Source organism: Cebus imitator, unplaced genomic scaffold, assembly GCF_001604975.1.
Source record: "Cebus imitator isolate Cc_AM_T3 unplaced genomic scaffold, Cebus_imitator-1.0 Scaffold671, whole genome shotgun sequence".
In the NCBI taxonomy this organism is placed as follows: Eukaryota; Metazoa; Chordata; class Mammalia; order Primates; family Cebidae; genus Cebus; species Cebus imitator.
The window spans coordinates 358,599-379,780 of record NW_016107986.1 but is presented as its reverse complement, the minus strand read 5'-3'; the positions used below and the strand labels follow the sequence as shown (position 1 = coordinate 379,780).

Here is a 21,182-nt window from a genome sequence, read left to right as displayed (position 1 = left end):
TTACTGGCATGACCCACCAGGCCTGGCCTAGATATTACTTCCTGTGTTAAGGATCTGAGCAGAGAAGGCAGAAGTCTGCGCAAAAGTGAATACATATTGCTGGGGGACAAGGGAAGGGGCGGAGGCCATGGGTGCTGGATGGTCAGAAAAGCCAGAGACATTCAGAAAATTCAAGCCTTGCTCAGCCCTAGAAAGAAAGGCTGGTGGGGTGATAGCAGGAGGCTCTTCGCTCTATCTTCTGCCATGGGACAGTGGCAGCTGCAGGAGCAGCATGGAGTATTAAGGTGGTTCTCAGGTTGGGAGTTGCCATTTACTTTGGGAGCCAATAGTGACATCAAAGAAAGCCACAGTGCAGTGCTAAAATCCACAGATCTCTAGGTAGAGGGGAGGGAGCCTGACTATACTGACAAAAGAACATTTGCACATCTTGAATGAAGTGATAAACAGCAGTTCCCTAGAACCTGTCTCCAAAATAAGGGGGAGTTTCAGAGTCCCTTATTTTCAAAAACCTGTCCCTCCCAATGAAAGATCCTCTGGTGGTCCGTAGTTCTATGTTCTCAACCTATTTTACTCTTTGTACCGTGATATTTACTCTATGTGGAGTCATTTTAAGGGATAGGAACAGTAAGAACAAAGAATTCAAACAACTTTTGGTGAAGTTAAATTCTATCATATTTTCAGGGAAAAACAATGTTTAAATGTTCGGTCAGGATCTTGGCCGGTGAAACTCTTCCACTTCTCCCCACCTGCAAGAGTGTGTTTTTCTTTGACATTTGAGCTCGTTTCCCCTGTCTCTGATGTTTTCCTCACTGCCCTTTTTGCCTCCTCACTGAAGCAAAAAGAACAGAGCCTCAGCTAATTACTCTCAGATCAAATAATACTGGTTATTGTAATTGGTCATTGTCCGAAAACACTGAGTTCTTCTTAGCCCGGAGGTTGCCTGGCACAGCTTAGTTAGCTAACTATTCCCGGAATGTCTCTATTATCTGTTTTACTTTGCAAAAGAAACTAGGGATTTGTTGAAAGCTGGTAATAAAAGTCTGCCCTGGTCTGAGCCGAGACTTCGTAGAGAGGGCCTGGGAAAGCATGACCCTCATGAATCAAGTTGCCCCCCCTCCAATAGCCACTCAATGATGTTATTTGGTTTCTCTGTGTCAGAGAATAATAAACCCACTAGGTTTTCTTGCAGGCCAACACTCCCTCGTTCTCAGGGCCTGGGGCATGGCTGAGGGACACAAAACAATTTTAATGACCAAACTCACTGAAAGTAAAATGGTTCATAGAGAAAAACTAACAGACTGGCAGGGGTCTGACTCTCCTAGAGGCATCTTCCTACAGCTTAGAGCCCCCACATGGAAGTGCCTGGGGGCTGCCATTCAGTGGACTGAGATCCAGGAAACGTCTTTCCAATCCTGCTTAAAGATGCCTTCCCGAGGTAGTACTCACCTGTTCCAGACAACATGAAGGCTTGGAGGCTTAGGCAGCGGGAACCATTCTGGAAAGCATACAGAGGGCGTTAAAAAATAAAATCAACCCGAAAACCCTGTTGCCAAATATATTGTTAAAATTCTAAATGCTCTTCTTGGCTTGGTGGAAAAAAAGGATTCAGGTATCAGGTAGGCTACCATGATTTTTAAAGCCTCATCTCCTGCTGAATTTTTATGATTTGGTGAAAGGTCGCTATTATGGGTTGAATTATGTGCTCCCAAAATTGACAGGTTGAAGTCCTAACCCCAACTACCTTAGAATATCAGCGTATATGGAAATAGGGTCGTTGCAGATGTAATTAGTTAAGATGAAATCATTAGGGTGGGCTCTAATACAATTTGGCTCACGTCCTCCTAAACAGGCAAAACGTGGGCCCAGAAATAGACATACGCCAGAGAAGGTGAGGTGAAGAGATGCAAGGAGAAGATGACCATCAACAAGCCGAGGAGAGGGACCTGGAACAGGTTCTCCCTCACATCCCTCCCAAGGAAGCAACCCCGCCCACACCTCAGTTTCAGACTTCCCCGTCTCCAGAACTGTAAGAGAATACATTTCTGTTGCTTAAGCCACCCAGTGTGTGACTTTGTTACAGCAAGTCTAGCAAACTCATACAGTCAACATATGTGGTAAAGTCAACAAACATTTGTTTAAAATATACTGTGTGCAGAGCATGACCAAGTGCTGGGAAGAATACAAAATAGATCAAAAGAAACCCCACTACTTCTGCAGAGGTTACAATTCATTTGGGAGAACAAGAATATACACATGAAATGTGATGAATAATGAGGCAGTCTTGAAGGCTCACAAGTGGTTAAAAAAAAGTCGGGCGAGCCAGGTGCTGTGGCTCATTCCTGTAATTCCAGCACTTTGGGAGGCCCAGGCTGGAGAATCAGTTGAGACCAGGAGTTCGAGACCAACCTGGACAACACAGTGGGACCCTGTCTCTACAACCGCTACCGAGCCTGGTGGCACATGCTCATAGTCGCAGCTACTTGAGAGGGTGAGGTGCGAGGATCACCTGAGCCTGGGAGGGTGAGGCTGCAGTGAGCTGTTATTGTGCTATTGCACAATCTGGGAAACAGAGTAAGACCCTGCCTCAAATAAATAAATAAAGCAAGCTAATTTTATATGTCACTTGTGGTAAAAATGGAAGTGAATCCTGGCTTGAATATTACGAAACAGGTGATGATAAAAATTGGAGCACTCTATAACATTTATATTTGGGCATATGTGTTCCTATAATTCTTAGTATTGATACTATTTAACCCAAATCAAAACCATCCTAAAAGGGAGTAATTTCTCATTCACCCACAAAATACTAATTGAATGCTGCTTTTATGTAAGGGCTGTAAGAAGAGCTGCAGGGGAGACAAGCTGATGGATGCTCTTTATCAAATTTCCTCTATTGTCCACTCCAAATTGAGAAAAGGATATTTCAACTCTCATTCACAATGATATTTCTGCCTTATATTTTTCTTAGGCCCGAAATGTAATTATTTTGTTTGCTACTTTGTTTAGAGACAGGATCTCACCCAGGCTGGTGAATGCACTGGCATGATCATGGCTCATTGTAGCCTAGAACTCCTGGCCTAAAGTGATCCTTCCACCTCAGCCTCCAGAGTAGCTGGGATTACAGGCATGCACCACCACATCTGGCTTTTTAAAAAAAAAGTTTATTCAGAGATGGGAGTCTCACTGTTTTTGTCCAGGCTGGTCTCGAACTCCTGGCCTCAAGAGATCCTCCCACCTCAGCCTCCTAAAGTACTTGAATTATAGGCATGGCCCAATATTCCCAGCTGTTATTTTGGTTTTAAAAATCTCTTCCTCCAGTTCCTATATAAATGGAATAAACCAAGGCTGTTCATCACAACGAAGAATTTAATCATGGTCGGGCCAAAATGAATTTGATAATATGCATGTGTTCATGTTGGTACGCACATAGAAAGACCTGGAAGACTACCCACTAGATAGTGGTGGTGGTTACAGGGACTTATCCTTTTTCCTCCTTTGCCCATTTTCTCAAACATTTTTGAAATAAAACATACAAAGTATTATTTTGTAATTTCAAAAGGAAATTCAATGAAAAATTGAATTGATAGTGCTAAGAGTTGTAGAATGAAAAGGGTGATCAAAGAAGGTGACTTCAGGTGAGTTTTCAAGGTCAGGTGCAATCAAATGTGAACCTCTCTGCTGGCATTTTATAGTCCCAGGTGGACACTAAGGGAAACACTTATCTATACAGGTTATTTACTCTCTGTTCAGTATGATTTTGCCTAAGTTCAAAATAACCAGTCAAGATAAGAATATCTGGCATTTGTTTAGTATGTTTCTCTTCAAACCACTTTCTGCTGCCTATTTATCCAGCTCTTCCCTGGCCAAACAAAATCAAAATATTTCCTCATTCGGTCATCTCCCAATTTCAGTCAACATAATGAAATCCATTTCCATCCTTTCCCATTTTCTATTTTTCCCTTCTGAGAAGTCTATGTGCCGTTTTTGGCCTTCAATATTTTAATACTTTAACTAGTGGTGTTCTTGTGGCGCGTGGGTTGCTGACTTAGGGTTTGAACACAGACTTTGCTGCTTCAGTTTTTCTGAGACCTCATGTAAGATACTTTGACCGTGCATGGCAACCCTCAGTTTTCTTAATGCAAATTGAAGGTGGTATTCACCTCACAAGGATCCTGAAGCGAATCAATGCAATAATAAGTGCAAAAATGCCTGCTCTGGACCATTAAACGAAATAAATCCTATCTGCTTTTCCTTCCTCTTTCCCTTCCTTTGAAAAGTGACGGGCAGTATAAGCCGTGCATGGCCAGGCACTTGGACCCAGGACCTGAGTAAGCCCATGCTATGCGTCTTCCCGGCTGTGTGACCTGAAGATATTGCTTAACCTCACTGGGCTTCCGTTTTCCTACCTGCAGAAGGGGGATAGTAACAGTTCCTACTGCATAGGGTTGTGAAACGAGAATGGTAAATATAATAAAAATATTTCTTCACTCTTTGTCTCTTTTTTTCCTGCTTCCCTCCCTTTCTGACATAGCTTCCCTCTCTCTGCCCCTCAGGTATTTCTGCCTTCTTGTTAGTTCTCCTTGGAACCTTCTTCAAATGGCTTCCTCCACTAAAATTCTAACCTGCTCCGAGCCCCAGTTCTTCTAAGCCTGACTTGACGACTTCTTTTGAGTCCTCAGTGTGGGTGAGTGGTGTGTTTCTTTTTTTTTTTTTTGAGATGGAGTTTCGCTCTTGTTACCCAGGCTGGAGCGCAATGGCGCGATCTCAGCTCACCGCAACCTCCGTCTCCTGGGTTCAGGCAATTCTCCTGCCTCAGCCTCCTGAGTAGCTGGGATTACAGGCACGCGCCACCATGCCTAGCTAATTTTTTGTATTTTTAGTAGAGACGGGGTTTCACCATGGTGACCAGGATGGTCTCGATCTCTTGACCTCGTGATCCACCCGCCTCGGCCTCCCAAAGTGCTGGGATTACAGGCTTGAGCCACCTCTTAGCTTGGTAGTATGGTAACACAAACACAAGCCCAAGTTCAAATCTCCTTTTCATCATTTAGGAGCTTTGAGACTTTAGGAAAATTGCTTAGCCTCTCTGGTTAAATAATTGAGAAGTTTCCAAATCTGTAAAACAGGAATCATTTTCCAATTGCTGGGGGAATTACATAAGATGAAGCATGTGGTCTGTAGTAGGGACTCAGTAAGTGTTCATTTCATTCCCTTTCTTCTTTTGGTTCGGATCTTTCATTTTGGAGAGGTAAGATGATGGTTCTCATAGGGAGCTGCATACTGGCATCGCCTGGAAGCCTTTACAAGGAAGAAAGCCCTGAGGTTTGATTCAACTAGTCTGGGAAGGGTCCAGTCATTGGTTACTTCTTGTACTGTTATCACAGTTTTGTTGTTGTTGTTGTTGTTGTTTGAAAGAGGCTCTCATTCTGTTGCCCAAGCTGGAGTGCAATGGCATGAGCAGGATTATGGCTCCCTGTATCCTTGACCTCCCTGGCTCAAGCCGTTCTCCTGCCTCGGCCTCCTGAGTACCCGCGATCATAGGGGCACACCATCACTTCTCGCTAATTTTTAAATGTTTTTGTAGAGACAGGGTCTCTCTATGTTGCCCAGGATGGTCTCAAACTCTGGTATCCAGCAGTCTTCCTGCCCGAGCCTCCCAAAGTATTATGATTACAGGCATGAGCCACCACGCCTGGCCTGTTATTGTCTTCAATGGTCTCCAGAATTTTCCAGTGAGTAACTAAGACAGAGAACCTCTAGTCTAGCAAAGAGAGCAGGGTCTATCACTCACCGGTAACTCAACACACACTTCTCTGAGGCTCATTTCCTCATCTGTAACAACTCAAATGAGGTTGTTGTAAGAATTTAATTAATCAATGTATATAAACATAGTATCTGAAACATACTTAATATATTTGTTCAGGGATGTGAGAGAGAATGCATGACAAGGGAAAATTCAGCTCTCATAAATTCTGCCAGCAAAGGATGACCTGTAATAGTGTCCCCAGGACCCCAGGAGAAACAGCATTTTGTACTTGAGTCCATGTTTGGAGTAGACGGATTGTGCTGACTCCCTCCCACCTCTATTGTGCAGCTACATTAGCTGAGACAGGAATGGATGTGTCCGGGGTCAGTCAGGGAGCTGCTATGAAGCAGAAGCAAAGCCCCATGACTATTTGTGGCCTGCCCTCTCGCTCAGGCAGATAACCTGAGGCTGAATGACCCTGCCTCTCTCCCATTGATTTTTCCCAGTAGGTAAGCTGCAAGCAACCAGTGAGAGAACCATACACAAACAGATAGGCATTTCACACAGCACCATTTCAAGAGGAGTCTGGTTTCTCTGGCTTTAGTCGCCTCTAAAAATAATAGGTCTGGAGGTAGCTTGTTTCCCTTCTCCTTCCAAAGACGAGAGTAAATCATTAGGCCCGATTTTTCTCCTTCTCGTCCCTCTGCAGTTCTCTCTAAAAAGAGTTCTCATTTGAGTTTAATTGGAATTCGAGGCAGGAAAAGCAAAGGAAGTTGTAAAAGGAGAATAAAAAAGCAGAGCATTTAAATTTCCAAACTAAGTGGAGTGAAATTAAAATGAGGGCAGAACTGTTGCTACCATAGTAAAAATAGTCAATTTTTCATAAATATTTAATAAAGCCCATTTCACAACAGAATTCAAGTCTGGTAACCTTAGTCAACAGAGATTTGTTGATTGATTGGTAAAACATCTCTTTGCCATTTTGAGTCTCAGCTCAAGGTAAACATTTTCTAGTTACTATAGTCTTGCCACAATCGCCCTAAGGTTATCTTGTGGTGCTGTCTACTGAACTACACCTCTGGAATTTCCTGAACACAATGCATTCTTGAGATACCGTATATTTAAATAGTTGATAATGTTGTTGGCCTTATTTCACTATCTTAAGCAGTAACTTGAAAACTGCACTGCCAAAATCTGTAACTCTTTTTCTCCTACCTGCCCTTCACCTTCACCCCAAACACATATGCACGCGTGCACACACACACACGCACACACACACACACACCCTCACAACTGTTCGATTCACTCTTCCTCAGGTAGCTGGCTTGGAAACTTCCCAGGTCTTCAGCTCAAGGTTTCCCAAGCTCTTTTTTTTTTTTTTTTTTTTTTTTTTGAGATAGAGTCTTGCTCTGTCACCCAGGCAGTCCAGTGGCACGGCCTCGTCTCACTGCAACCTTCGCCTCCTAGGTTCAAGCGACTCTCCTGCCTCTGTCTCCTGAGTAGCTGGGACAATAGGTGTGCACCACCACACCTGGCTAATTTTTGTATTTTTAGTAGTGACAGGGTTTCGCCATGTTGGCCAGGCTTGTCTTGAACTCCTGATCTCAGGTGATTCACCAGCCTTGGCCTCCCAAAGTGCTGGGATTACAGGCATGAGCCACCGCGCCCGGCCCCTACCGAGCTTTAGAGTTCCCTTTGAGCATCATCAGGACTCTCTAAATGTCCTCACTGAGGGTGCTCCTTGGCATCGTTCAAATTTTGCCCTCCAACTCATATATATAGCGTGTTACTCTTCTAACCCTGAATCAAAACTTTCTGTGGATTTTGAGAAAATATCCCATCCTCAGAAGCCTGTTCCCGAGGTCTCTGTAGGGGAAGGAGAGGCCAGGCCTTGCCCCTGGTGGATGGAGAAGGTAGAGGCAATGGGCATAGTCAGGACCCTCCCCTCTCTCAGAGGCAGGGTCACGATTGAACCCTGTCTACCCCAACAAATGATTTTTGACCTATGGCTTGATCATGCATTTTTGTGAGTGTTGTATTTAATGATGCATCATTTGACATTTACCACTCCCTGTGTGAGTCTCTACAAATATTGAAGGGCCACTGCATGCAGCCTTGTGCTCAGCATTGAGAATACACAGGCATGGAATCCAGCCTTCCCCCAGTCAGCACTGGTCATATGATTTCCATGGTATTGCTAGGATTACCTACTGGTCTCCTTCAGCAACTCTGGCTGTTCCTTCTCAGCTTCCAGACTCCCTTCCCTCTGTCTAGCCCTACAGCACTGGCCCCACAGGGTTCCCTCATTGTCCTTTTTTCTTTCTCTACACACTCTTCTTTGGGCAACTGAATTCATACCTGGGGCTTTAAATACCCATTTAAGCAGGTGACTTCTGTATTTCTAGACTGGACTTTTGTATTCCCAGTCTGTATTTCTATTTGCTTTTTAGATATCTCCATTTTGGGCTTCCACAGATATCTTAATCTCAAAATATTAAAACCTTATACTCTTTAACTTCTCTATAAATCTGTTCCTTTTCCCTTTTGTTTCCCTTGAATAAAACAGCAGGAGTATCCCTGTGACAGCCGTGAATGGTGCTATCATTCTCTCACCCATTGGAGGTAGGTTTCTCCTTCACATCTCAGATCAATATAACCTCCCACTTTCTCTACCTCCTAGATGCTTTTTACAGCTGCCTCCCCTCCTTGTCCCTTGCCACTGCTCCAGTGGAGACTTCCTGTGTGTCTTCCAGGATCCAGGGCATTGCTGCATTGCTTCTGGTCTGGCCTGCCACCAATTCAATTCTACATAGTGTTCCCAGCAGTTTTTCTAAAAGTTAAATCCTGCCATATCACTTCCCTGCTAAAAAAAAAAAAAAAAAAAAAAAAAAAAAAATACAATGCCTTCTCTTCACTCATAGGCCAAAGTCCAAATTCTTAGAATGATTACCAGGTACTTTCTAATATTGTCCCCGTCTACCTTTCCAGGTTAATCTCCAGCGATGGCCCACCTCAAAGCCAGCATTCTAGCTGCCCTGAGCAATTTACTTGCTTGGTATATTACCAAACATAGCAGCTTTCATATTCTTCTGTGTCCATTTCCTCTGTCTGGAATGTCTTTCCCCTTGTGCTCAACTGGAGAAAGTCATCTTCCTCCAGTCATCTTTCTCTAGTCGTCTTGGAGACCCAGCCCATATCTCTTTCCTTTAAAACCATCCCTAGACCAGGCAGTGTGGCTCATGCCTATAATCCCAGCACTTTGGAGGGCCGAGGTGGGTGGATCACTTGAGGTCAGGAGTTCGAGACCAGCCTAACCAACATGGTGATCTCTGTCTCTACTAAAAATACAAAAAATAGCTGGGCATGGGGGGCATGCCTGTAATCCCAGCTACTTGGGGTACTGAGGCACGAGAATTGCTTGAATCCTGGAGGTGGGGGTTGCAGTGAGCTGAGATTGCCCCACTACACTCCAGCTTGGGTGACAGAGAGAGACTGCATCTCAAAAAATAAATAAATAAAACCATCCCTAAATTCCCCAGATTAAGAGGGCCATTTCCCTAGTTTCTTCTTTGCTTTATTTTCCTATTCTTTCAAGTTCAGGACTTCCCTAGTTTCTTAAAGGTCCCCAGGCGATGCTGCTGTAGCATACTTCCCACTTCTCACATTGTATTATTTATTTATTTCCCCCTCTAGACTGTATTCCTTGAAGGCAGGTACCAGTGTCATATTTATTTTTTACTCTCTCAGTCCCTAGTACCTAGAATTCAATATATAGTTGCTGAATAAATAAGAAGTAGATGCTTGGATGAAGAATAAAAATGAAATAAATATATGAAGGCTTATTTTGAAAATGTTAAAGTAATTCAAGTGAGCCCATTTGTGTACCAGCTCTGTTTTTGTTTTTGTTTCCTGAGATGGAGTCTCACTCTATCGCGCATGCTGGAGTGCAGTGGTGTGATCCTGGCTCACTGCAGCCTCTACCTCCTGGCTTTAAGTGATTCTCCTGCTTCAGCCTCCTGAGTATCTGGGATTATAGGCACTCACCACCACACCTGGCTAATTTTTGTATTTTTAGTAGAGATGGGGTTTCACCATGTTGACCAGGCTGGTCTCGAACTCCTGACCTCAGATGATCCACCTGCCTGGGCCTCCCAAAGTGCTGGGATTACAGGTGTGAGCCACCACGCCTGACCCTGGCTCTGTGTTTTACAGAGCTTGATGGTGTAAGGCACTGGTCATGAACATGAAGAAGGAGGCTCTGGTTTGAGCCATTTACATGGTATTGGCATCATGGGGCCTCTTTTCTTCTTCATCTTGGAAGGAACATGGCAGGGTTTTACTTTACTTTTATTTCTTTTTAAGATTAAGAAAATTTATTTATCATTTTTTAATTGATAAATTAAAATTTTATATGTTCTTGGGGTTTTACTTTAGAAAAATTACTTTTTACCTGCTTTCACTCATTTGCAATTTTTCCTAATCTTAATTACTTTAAGATCATCTACTCCCCGCTCAATAAAAACTAATAATTGATACCAAATAAATTAAAGATGAGAAAACTAAAAATAAATGTAGAAACTAGAAGCAACCATTAATGAAGATCAAAGTGTCTGTGTATCTAAATTAATTTCACTGACTGATTTGGGGGACGGGTTAATAAAGATGTTAATAGTAACTCCCCAGGAGCTTTCGGCAGCGCTCCAGAAGTGAGACAGTAATGAGCCCAATCGAGGTTCATAGATTCAGTGAACGCCAGTGGCTTCATTAGTTGTAGTGAGGGAGGCTGCTGAAGTCCCAGGGTAGGAGCTCCACTCAGATTACATTCCTGAAATATGTCACCAGGCTCACAGATTCTTAAGCCAAGTCTAGGGGGAAAGACATAATCATTTGGAAATGAACCTGGAAAAGTGTTATGGCTGGTCCCCAGTCAACGGCATTGTTTTAATTACCAAATCATCACATCTGCCCTTTGATAGTTAAGGTAAACTAGCATACTACTATGAGCACCCCCTTGGAGTCTAACAGGTGTGGATGTTCTGGGTCACCCCCTTCCTGGCTAGGTGACCCTAGGCAAGTTACCTCTCTCAAAGCCTTAGCTCTCTCATCAATAAAATAGGGATTACAACATTGTCTCTATGTAATAGGGCTATTGTGAATCAAAGTAAAAAAAATATGTAAAGTGTCTAGCTCATAGTTAGTACTCGATAAATCATAACTATTATTACCATTAATAAGGTGAATAATGACTTATATGTTCTTCTATGCAAAGCAGACAATAAGAATTATTTGGAGTCCAAGAGGATACAATTGGAACTAGAACTAAGGTTTTCTAACTCTTAGTCATTTATTTTATTTCATAAATATCTACTGACTACCCATTATGTGCCAGTTAGGGGGCTTGTGTAAAATATTAGAAGCACTAGAAGTGGTCAGGTGTGTTCTATAGAAAATTCAGTACTCTTTCTACTATCCCATGTTTGGGTGAAATTAATAACGGTAACACTGATATTGTCTGTGATTTAGCAGTCCTTACTGGATACCCATTATGTGGTGTGAAGATGACAAGGATTCTCCCAGGGAAGGGCCCTGTGGGCATAGAGGGGGCAAACATATCACTGCAGTCCAGGTGCAGGGAGCAGAATGGACCCATCACCAAATAGAAACAGACTTAATGGACGCACAACTGACTTTGGTAGGCATTTGCAAACTGAGAGTCAGCTCTTAGGATATGCGGACTCAGGCAAGGTTTAGGCCAAGCCAGTAAAAACAAAAGTCAGCTCTGGTGCCTGGAGTTATGTCTGACCTCTAGAAGGAGGCCAATATTTCTAAAGGGGCTAACCAAAAAGAAGCCGAGATAGCATCATTTCTCACACCTGTCACTGGGTCTAAACCATGGCAAGTCACTGATCAGCTGAACTTCCACACTGTGTAAAAAACTGAATAGGAACTTTTATTGAACACCTACTAACAGTTAGGCACTATAACAGATGCAATTCAGTAACATGATTTATTTCTCAGACTCATCCTGCAAAATGAGACAGAGGGACACAACATGATTAATGAAAGGAGAACAAAGTCTGGATGCAGATTTCACCCATTTCCAATAAGTAAATATGCCTCTGTGTGAGCCTAGGAGAAAGCCTCTATTTCCTCATCTGTAGAATGGGGCTACTCCATCCAGCATCCATCTCAGTAGGCAGTAACAGGATCAGCAATTCTGTATGTTCTGTGTCTGGCACACAGGAAACGCTTTTAAAATGATAGGATTTCTCCCATTTTGCAGATTAGGGAATGAGGAAATAAATTCCTCAAGTTACCTCAGATAGTAAAAGGGGGAGCTTGGACTTACAGTTCCATATGAGTTGATGGCCATAGTTCAAGCCTCTCTTATCAGTATCTTTCCCCTTAGTTCAGCCCACTGAATAGCCCCTTTGGCTAAATAGCTCATGCAACCAAGCTGATGCCCACCCAAATACAGACCTTAGCTTGTGTTCACAGCTAACAAGGAGACTTGCTCAGAACCCAGTGAACCCAAAGCAGCATAGCTCTTTATCATCCCAGTGGGGACACGGATCATTTTAATCATCATCTGTCCCATCGTGGTGTCAGATGCAGTGAAGCTCTCACACTGGATTTAAGGTCAAAATAAGCCATTCCAAGAACAAGGCTGCATTGCTGCAGTACAATGCTGTCTGTTATCAGTGTGCCATCCATGCTGTTTCTTGCTTCCACCTGGTGGTCAGAAGTTGATAAAGCAAGCGTACTGAAAAGCAACTGGGCATCCCTTGGCCTGTCGCTTACAGTACATCTGATTCTGGTCCCTGCAGGGCTTTTAGTACCGCTTTCCTGCCTTTTGATTTTCATTACGTTCTTCTAGTGGAAAAACTTCCCACGTGCAGTGTTCTTTCCTGGGACTAAAAGAACCAGGATAATCCCGGATGCTTCCCTGCGGCTGAGCTCATGTCACAAATCAGGCATGATTTTCAGCAGATATTTCTTTAAAAGTTTGAAGGCCTCTGTGGACTCTATTCCCTTCTCTATGGGAACAAGCATCAAAGAGACAAGAATAAAATGCTTTGCACGCACATCAGGAACTAATTGCCAATTTGGCAAATGCATTGACTAATGTCATGCACTGTTATTTCTAAATCCTCTCCTGTCCTTGACCCCCAGTATCTAGATGTAAACTTGGAACCATTAGTGGAGAAGGATAAAGTCTTCTGGTGCCTCAAATGGAATTGAGAGGGATTTAAACTCAGTGCTTTTGAGTGTGGTGAAATGAACCCAGCAGTACATTAATGCTAGGATTTGAGCTCACACAGCATGAGCGCTTTCAAAAACCGTGTTTAAGGAAGCAAACAGAGCTATGACAGACCCTTTCAGTGGAGCAAAAGAAGTTGGATGAAACAATCAATGACACATTAGAAACCACAACTGGGCTGCAATCATGTAGGCAGGAAAAGAAAGTTTCTCTTTATCGCAGGATCTTTGCATTTAATGAGATGGTGACTGGACAACCTCCAGAGGAGTAAGGCCTCCGTTTACTTTAGTTGAGAAATGTCTAAATATTTAGTTGATTCTCTTAAAAGCCCTACACGATTCTGTAGCAAGCTGGTTTCTAACGTATGATCTTATCAGCTCTGTATTGCCATTGGAACATCTATTTAAAGGGAATTTGAAAAAAGAAAAATCAGAAAATATTATTAAAAGTACAAATGTTAATTTTTCTCCCTGGAAAGTAACTATTTTGAATACCCTTCAGATACTTAGGTAGGACCAATATCTTTCCAGTGACTACTTTCTCTTAATTGGTTCTAAATTGAGAGAACCTTCAATGGGGCTCCCAGTTGGGATCCCTCAAATTGTACTGGCTGAATTCAAAGTTTGGGGGTGCTTATGACTACTTTGAATGAAATATAAAGGAATGGGAATCTCATCCAGAATGATGTTCTCTGCTTCTTATATATTCTTCATTTCTATTGGTTCTGATGGTGAAATCTACACTGTAAGGTTTGGCATAGCCACTGCCCAGTGCTTTAGTCTCCAAAGGGGAGTGTTGTCTCCTGAGTGCATTTTCGTGAGAGTGGTAGGGGAAGCTAAGAAGGCTAAAAGAACTTTGTAAAAACGTCTATAGGGGTTCACCATTTGAATGCATAGTACTGTCTTCTACTAGCAGATTTTAGCCAAGACCAGCATTCAGTTTGCTCTAAGTTTCTGGGCTCTTCAGCACCACAACTCCTGTCCATTCCAACTACAGCATCTATTGGGGCTTCAAACTCTTCCAGCTTTCTGATAGCAGAATCCCGTCCAGCTTGCTGTTCTTTATTATAGCTTCCTGTGGAGTATTATTAAGGCTCACCAAACTCTCTTCCCTCCCCCACAGCAGGAGGCCCTCGAAGCCCCGTCCTGCCAGCTTGATTAATGTGTCTTGGCTAATTGTGTGAAAGACGGCAGCCCTTTAGCAAGTGTGACCAGTTTATTGTTCAACCAATCACGGACGCCTCAGTTAGCATGTGAAAAGGGGGTGTGCTGCTGGAGGAGGGTGAGTGTTCTGGCGGCTGAGTCAAAGGAGGAGCATTTTGGGGGGTCACAGAGCAACACCCACTTCTTTGAGGGGATGTTACTATGCTCTACTAAACCTGTAAACCTCCTACTCAAAGCACTTTTTTCTCCTCCCTCTTTTTTCAAGATTTTTTTTTTTCCCCATGGTGCAAGCAGGCAAGACACTGGGTACTCTGCAGATGGAGTTCACGTTCCAGGGTTTTTAATATTTCACTTTTATATTTCTGTTAGAGAATGATCCTGCTGAGAGTCTGGGAATCCATGCTCGTCAGAACCCCCTCACTGACACTTGGATATATTGCTCTGAAAGCTATCCCAGGAGAAAAGATTAAACAAAAAAAGCGCCTACTTTTCAAAGCCTACTTTTCAATCTGCCCACATCAAAATAAGACAACTGGCCCTTTGAAGTGGAGGACACAGAGTTCTCAGCCATCTTGCTTAAAATGGGGAGTAGGGGAGACAGGAGGGAAGGAACGAAGGGAGGGAGGGAGGGAGGGAGGGAAGGTAGGAAGGGAGGGAGGGAAGGAAGGAAGGGAGGGAGGGAGAGAGGAAGGAAGGAAGGAAAGGAAGAGCAAGTTTCCAAAATTATACAACCCTCTTAGCTTGCCCAGATTTAATCAGGGACTAGAATCTGAATTGATGGCTACAAAACTTACAACCCTGCTCATCAAAGCTCTGAGAACACAGTTAACTGTCAGAGAAACCTATCTGGCTGGGTCAGCATCAGGAGACTTTTTAAAAACTGTGCAAATGAAAACTTTGCTGTCTTGCTAAAGGTGTCCAGATAAGGCCTAGAATTGGTGGCATGAGTGTAGATGGACACTGATGGTTCCCTCGAGTTCCCGAGAATTGGACTCCCTCAAAATTGTACTGACCAATTCAAAGTCTGGGGGCTCCTAGGACTACTTAGAATGAAAAGAAAAGGAACGGGAAGCTCATTCAGAATGCTGCTGCCACAGTGCTCATCTGTGACACTTTTCTGGCTCCCAGCTTGTCTTCTGCTCCCCTTAATAATTGGTGTTCAAGTGTGTAGAAGCGACGCAGCTCAGGGATGAGGATGGGTAGGGTGTGGCTCAAAAGGAACTTATTGACTCACATAAAGGGATGTTCCTGAAACACAGATGTTGAAGACCCTTTTAAAACACAGTCCTTAAGATTGAGTTATTGATAATACTGACCCCACACACAAAATAGGCTGGATTTTTAAGAGTTCCAAATCCAGGTTTAGACAACTTGGCTAAGGCTAAGATTCCAACTCCCTTTGTTCCATAAGCTCAGCCTGGCCCACAGCCACAACTCCCCAAGCCACGGAAGCAGGGCTCACAAATGAGCACCCCAGCAACAAAGAGACCTGGTGACAAAGTGTGGATGAATGAATCCAAACCCAAACACTAGAGATCTGAGAGCGCACCCTCTCCCTCTGGGTAGCCCCAGCACATGGCACAGCACCTGGCAGATAGTAGGTGCTTGAAAATCTTTCACTTATTTGAATTAAATTGAAAACTTACAAGAAGAACAATCGATTATGAGCCCCATGGATGTTGGGCCTGGAGAATTTTCTTCTAATATAAAAAAACTGCATGTTGTTTTGAAACAACAGAAAATTGAAAAAAATGCAACATATTTTCTCTGTTTTGTTGGAACCTAGTTATCTTATTAAGCACACAATCTGGCAGGGAAGCACTTTGGCCAAGTTTCCATGATTATTGCTCTCACCAAGACAGTTTGTATTTGGGATCACTGTTGTTTGCCTGGACCAACCTGAAACCCAAATGTCTGAAGTTTGGGGGAGCAGCATATGCCCACCACAGTAGCTTTGTATTGGCATCATCCAAATTGTTTTCTGTAATCCATCTGTGACTCTACACTTCTGCTAGCATCCTCAGTTAGCTGAGGGAAAAGAGAACAGAGTGGACAGGGGGAGGTACTGGCAGGGTAGGAAAAGGTGAGACCCAAGTTCTCCTGGAAACCATGGCAACTGGAGATAGGAGCAATTTGCAGGCTGGACCATGGCTCTACAAGAAGCTTGTTCTTTTTTTCCTCTATCTCAGACCAATGGCAACAGGCGCTATTCCAAGCCCTGTGACCAGAGAGTGGCATTTTTCTCAGATGCTAAACTCTAGCAAAATGGTTAGAAATCATAAACCATTTGCAAATGATTTTAAGGCCTTTTAGCAATGGATATGGCCATTCACAAAGGAACTGAAAGGACTTTACAGTTAGTCTTTAGCTTGCTGTAGGGCTTCCATAATCCTGATGGTTCAAGAAGCCTGATCGCTATGGATAGCTGTTTGAACAAAAGTATCGGATGCTGAAGGAAAGAAGAAAAAAAGTCCCAGGCTCCCTATGTCTTCTATCTTCTTTTTAAATCACATTTTAACTCTAGCTACAATTTCTTGCTCTCATGAAACCCTTTTAGGATAATATCATTCTAAATTTAGTAAGGACAACAGGCTGGGTGCAGAAGCTGAAGCAGGTGGATCACCCGAGGTCAGGAGTTCGAGACTAGCCTGGCCAACATAGTGAAACCCCATCTCTACTAAAAATACAAAAAATTAGTTGGGCATGGTGGCAGGTGCTCGCAGGGCTGAGGCAGGAGAATTGCTTGAACCCAGGAGGCAGAGGTTGCAGTGAGCCAAGATCCTGCTGAAAATCTAGTTTGGAGCATATCCACCCTAATCTTGTCCTTATCTGTACCTATCTACCTGCCCTTTCATCCTGCCAGTGAGAGCTCAGCTTCGGCATAGTCTTTATTTGTTTCTCCAGCTTCTGATGTGATCCTTCATTCTGCAGTTCAGTGTCTGTCTTCTCCCTTCTGTCTCAACATCCTTGAGGTGACTAACCTGATTCCTCTGACGTGGCCTTGCAACAACTTCTCAAAGAATTCCCCCATGGATGACGTCTAAATTCATCCCAGAAGCCAGTCTTGAAAGACCAAATGTGTGAGAGAAAATGACCAAGTGTCAGGTTTAGAGGCAATGAATGAACCCTTTGTAAATATAACCTAGATACAGCTTACCTGGTATGTCCTAGGCCTAATGGGCCTCTACCTCTATTCTGTTGCATTAGCTTCTTTTTAAATGTATGAAATTCAACAATCTAATCAATAAACTTATGACAGTCAGGGGCGCAAAGGTGAGCCATCTTTTGAGTTGTTCTTTTGAGCCACTGGGTATTTGACAATGGATGTGGAATCTGCAGTAATAGTCATTTCAAATTCTATTCCACTTGCTGCTTGTGTTTTATAGTGCTAGGGAACTGCTCTAACATCAACTGCTATTTCAATGTCTTCCTCATACAAAGATTAATCAGGGGATATATGGATGTAGAAATTCATCAAGACCCATCTATGTTGCCAGGTTCATAATATAAGAAGAACACCCTGTTAGCATGGCCAGTGCTCTCCTTACATTATTAATTCTCAGAGTCTTCAGAAGCTCAGATCAATATTACCTGGATTGTAGTTGGGTAGCTTGGAGACTCCCGGCCAAGTGTCCTCTGTAGGGACTCCCAAAACCTATATAGAGCCAAACAAAGAAAAAGAAATGTGAGGAGGAGATGAGGGGGATGGAGGAGGTATGGAGACGTGCAGGACAGATCAGGGAAGAGTCAGATATCTGTCCCATTGCATGAAACCAGCTGATGTATATGAGAAAGAAACTTTAGTGTTTCCAACATTTGCGGCTTCTTGGACAAAACTGTAATACAGTTCTATGGTCCCAGGCCTGCCTTCTTACTGACTCACTTGTTCTGAGGCAGATCCTACAGCCTTGCTTAAAGTCATGTTCTCATCACTAAACATTTACTGCATGATCATCATTCATTAGGACACCATGTTGGGAGTCAGGAATATAAAGAAGCAGGAGTGACGGTCTCTTTGCCTTATATTAGATGACCATATGTGTATTGACAGGAGACACTTGACAGCTAAATTATGCCTCAGCATGGGTATTCAGCTGTTCCCTGATGTGCTCAAATTAAAAAGGATTCAGATTACTGACCTTCAGGCAATGGAATGTTGGCTAAAGATGACCCCAAAACTAACTCTAGTCCTTTCTATCACATTCATCTTATCTGCTTGTTTTCTTGTGACCAGCAGCTTGGAATATGGTATTTGGTTTCTCACTGATGGATTGTCATGGGAAGAACATCACTTGAAAAAGAACTGTCCCTATGCTTTGGATTACCAATTTAAAGCTCTAGTTTTTAGTTAAGATTTATGAAAATAAAGTCTTTTGGAGTACAAAGCCAAAACAGCTCAGACTTTGGATGGAGCTATCACCATGAGTTCCCCTGTGGGTATTACCTTACTATTCTTTTAAAATAATCATAAAAGCCCATAGGCAGTTATATATGGGAGCCAGAGTAACATTGTTTTTGTGAAATATTAGTAAAACACTAGTAGTTTTCATTATACTACTATAATATATCTTTTCTTAGAAGCATATCTCACTATAACTCTTTTTAGAAACATCTCTTACAGAAAGAGCCTAGCAAATCCATGTGTAAAATGCTGGTTATAGATACTGGTGCAATTATTATGGGAGGGAGTCAACTGCCCAACAATGACTGAATATAATCAATGAAGAATTCAGAATCTTAATATCTATCAGCTTGTTGACTAGGACTCTGGCTGAGAGGTATGCTTTTTTGGAGTCTGTAAAGCTTGTCTTCAAACAAAAGACACTGAAGTGCTATTTTCCCTTATATAATAAAAAAATCATGCCACCCAGTAAAATCTTCCTTCTTTGATCCGTTCCCTAAACAAACTGAAAAGCGACAGAGAGGATTATAGGCTTTTCCTATCAACCACTCTGAGCCCGAGGGAACACTAAGAATCCTGGAATCCATTTTGAAAAACCAACTGGACTAATTCCTTCTTTTGTGGGAGAGGGCCAGGGGATGGGAAGCTAATTCTTCTTTTTTAACCTGTCTTATGTATTTGCACAGATGCATGTGTAAACACGTGGGTGTAAGTCACATGTACTTATACATCCTCTGTTGGCTGGCAAAGTGCAATGAAAAGAAAGCAAAGATAATGAAGAGAAAACAATACAGGAAATACATAACAACCACTATCATGTTTTCTCTAAGGTGAAAGTTACTAGACTGTTGGTTACTTTGTGTGATGTTTAAAGCCAACAAAATGGATACTAAAAAAAAATTTTTTTAATCTTATATTCAAAGCTTTAAGCTTGTGATTTTAAAAGTTTAAACAAAAATTCAACATACTTTATTGGGAAATTTGATCTCAGTTTCTATTTGAAAGTTATTGAATTCTTTTTCACTTGAGAAAATTACTAAATCTCTCCTTCACTGTCTGGGAAACTGAAAACCAAAAATTGTTGTTTTACTCCCTCCCTGAAGGCTCTTAAAAGGCAGCCAGTGAGTGCCATGTTTCAAACCACAGTGGTCTGAAGGGGCTGTTTATCTGCCTTTGGTGGAATGGAAACTAAAAGCATTTTGATTAATGGATTCAAAGTTTGCATAGTTCATTCTGATTTTAGAACTAAATCCAGGATTTTTTTTCGTGAAAAACACTTATTGAAAGAATTAGTTTTTAAAATTGATCAGAAAGTGGTGACAGTTATTATTTAGAAGTAAATGCACACACTCAAAGGCATTTCAGAAAAATAGTATAATAAAGACTCAGGAATTCTCAATGTGCTTTTATTCCTAAGAGTGAGATCTCAGGATAAATAGAACAAATTATGGTTAGAGGTTGGGAGATTTAGAATGAACCCATTGCTTTCAAAGATGCACTTCCAACAACAAATATTGCAGATTCTGAAGTAACTTTCCTATATTCATCTGCGTAGGCTATGTTTAGTAAAACACAAATTCAGGAACTATTCATAATCTGTTTAATTTTCTAAACTTCTTACAGGAAACAAATGTGAAAATAGACAAATGGGAATAAATCAAAGTAAAAAGTGTCTTCACAGCAAAGGAAACAACAGAATGAAGAGGCAACCTATGATGGAAGAAAATATTTGCAAGCCATACATTTGATAAGGGGTTAATATCAAAAATATATAAGGAACTCAATAGCAAGAAAACAAGCAACCCCATTAAAAAGTAGGCAAAGGATTTGTCATGGTTTAAATGTTTGTGTTCTCTTCAAAAGTCATGTTGAAACTTTATCCCCAATGCAACAGTAGTAAGAGGTGGGGCCTTCAGCGGGAGATTAGGACACAAGGACAGAGATCAATGCCCTTATAAAGGAGCTGGCGAGAATTAGCCAGGCCCTTTTGCTCTTCTGCCCTTCCACCATGTAAGGACATAGCATGCTTCAGCCCTCTGGAGCATGCAGCGACAAGGCACTATCTTGGAGACCAAGTCTTTCACTGGACATTGGGCCTGTCACCTGTCAGTGCCTTGATCTTGGACTTTCCAGTCTCTAGAACAGTGAAAAATAAATTTCTGGGGCTTTTGTTTGTTTGTTTTTTTTGAGATGGAGTCTTGCTGTGTTGCTCAGGCTGGAGTGCAGTGGCAAGATCTTGGCTCACTGCAACCTCTGCCTCCTGGGTTCAAGCAATTCTCCTGTCTCAGCCTCCCGAGTAGCTGGGACTACCGGCACATGCCACCACACTCGGCTAGTTTTTGTTTTTTTAGTAGAGACAGGATTTCACCATATTGGTCAGGCTGGTCTTGAATTCCTGACCTCAAGTGATCCACCTGCCTCAGCCTCCCGAAGTTCTGGGATTACAGGCGTGATCCACCATGGCTGGCCAATTTCTGTTCTTTATAAAATATCCACCTTAAGGTATTTTGTTTTAGTAGCAGGAATGACCTAAGCACCTCAATACACATTTCTTAAAAGCAGACCTACAAATGGCCAAGAGAAAAAATGCTCAATGTCATTAATCAACAG

At 42.4% G+C, this 21,182-nt stretch overlaps 1 protein-coding gene across 4 annotated transcripts in view; it reads right to left on the bottom strand.

Moving 5' to 3' along the window:
* The window catches only part of CDK15 (cyclin dependent kinase 15), a 91,047-nt gene that overhangs the window by 21,654 nt on the left and 48,211 nt on the right, over window positions 1–21,182 (bottom strand). For all 4 annotated transcript variants that reach the window (XR_005198303.1, XM_037734845.1, XM_037734846.1 and 1 more), the window contains exons 10-11: window positions 17,762–17,825; window positions 1,447–1,495 (exon numbers count right to left, since the gene is read on the bottom strand). Coding sequence is in view for 3 of the 4 variants with exons in the window: in XM_037734845.1 (XP_037590773.1) it covers window positions 1,447–1,495; window positions 17,762–17,825 (113 nt within the window). In the remaining variant the exon portion in view is untranslated. The remainder of the gene's footprint in view (window positions 1–1,446; window positions 1,496–17,761; window positions 17,826–21,182) is intronic.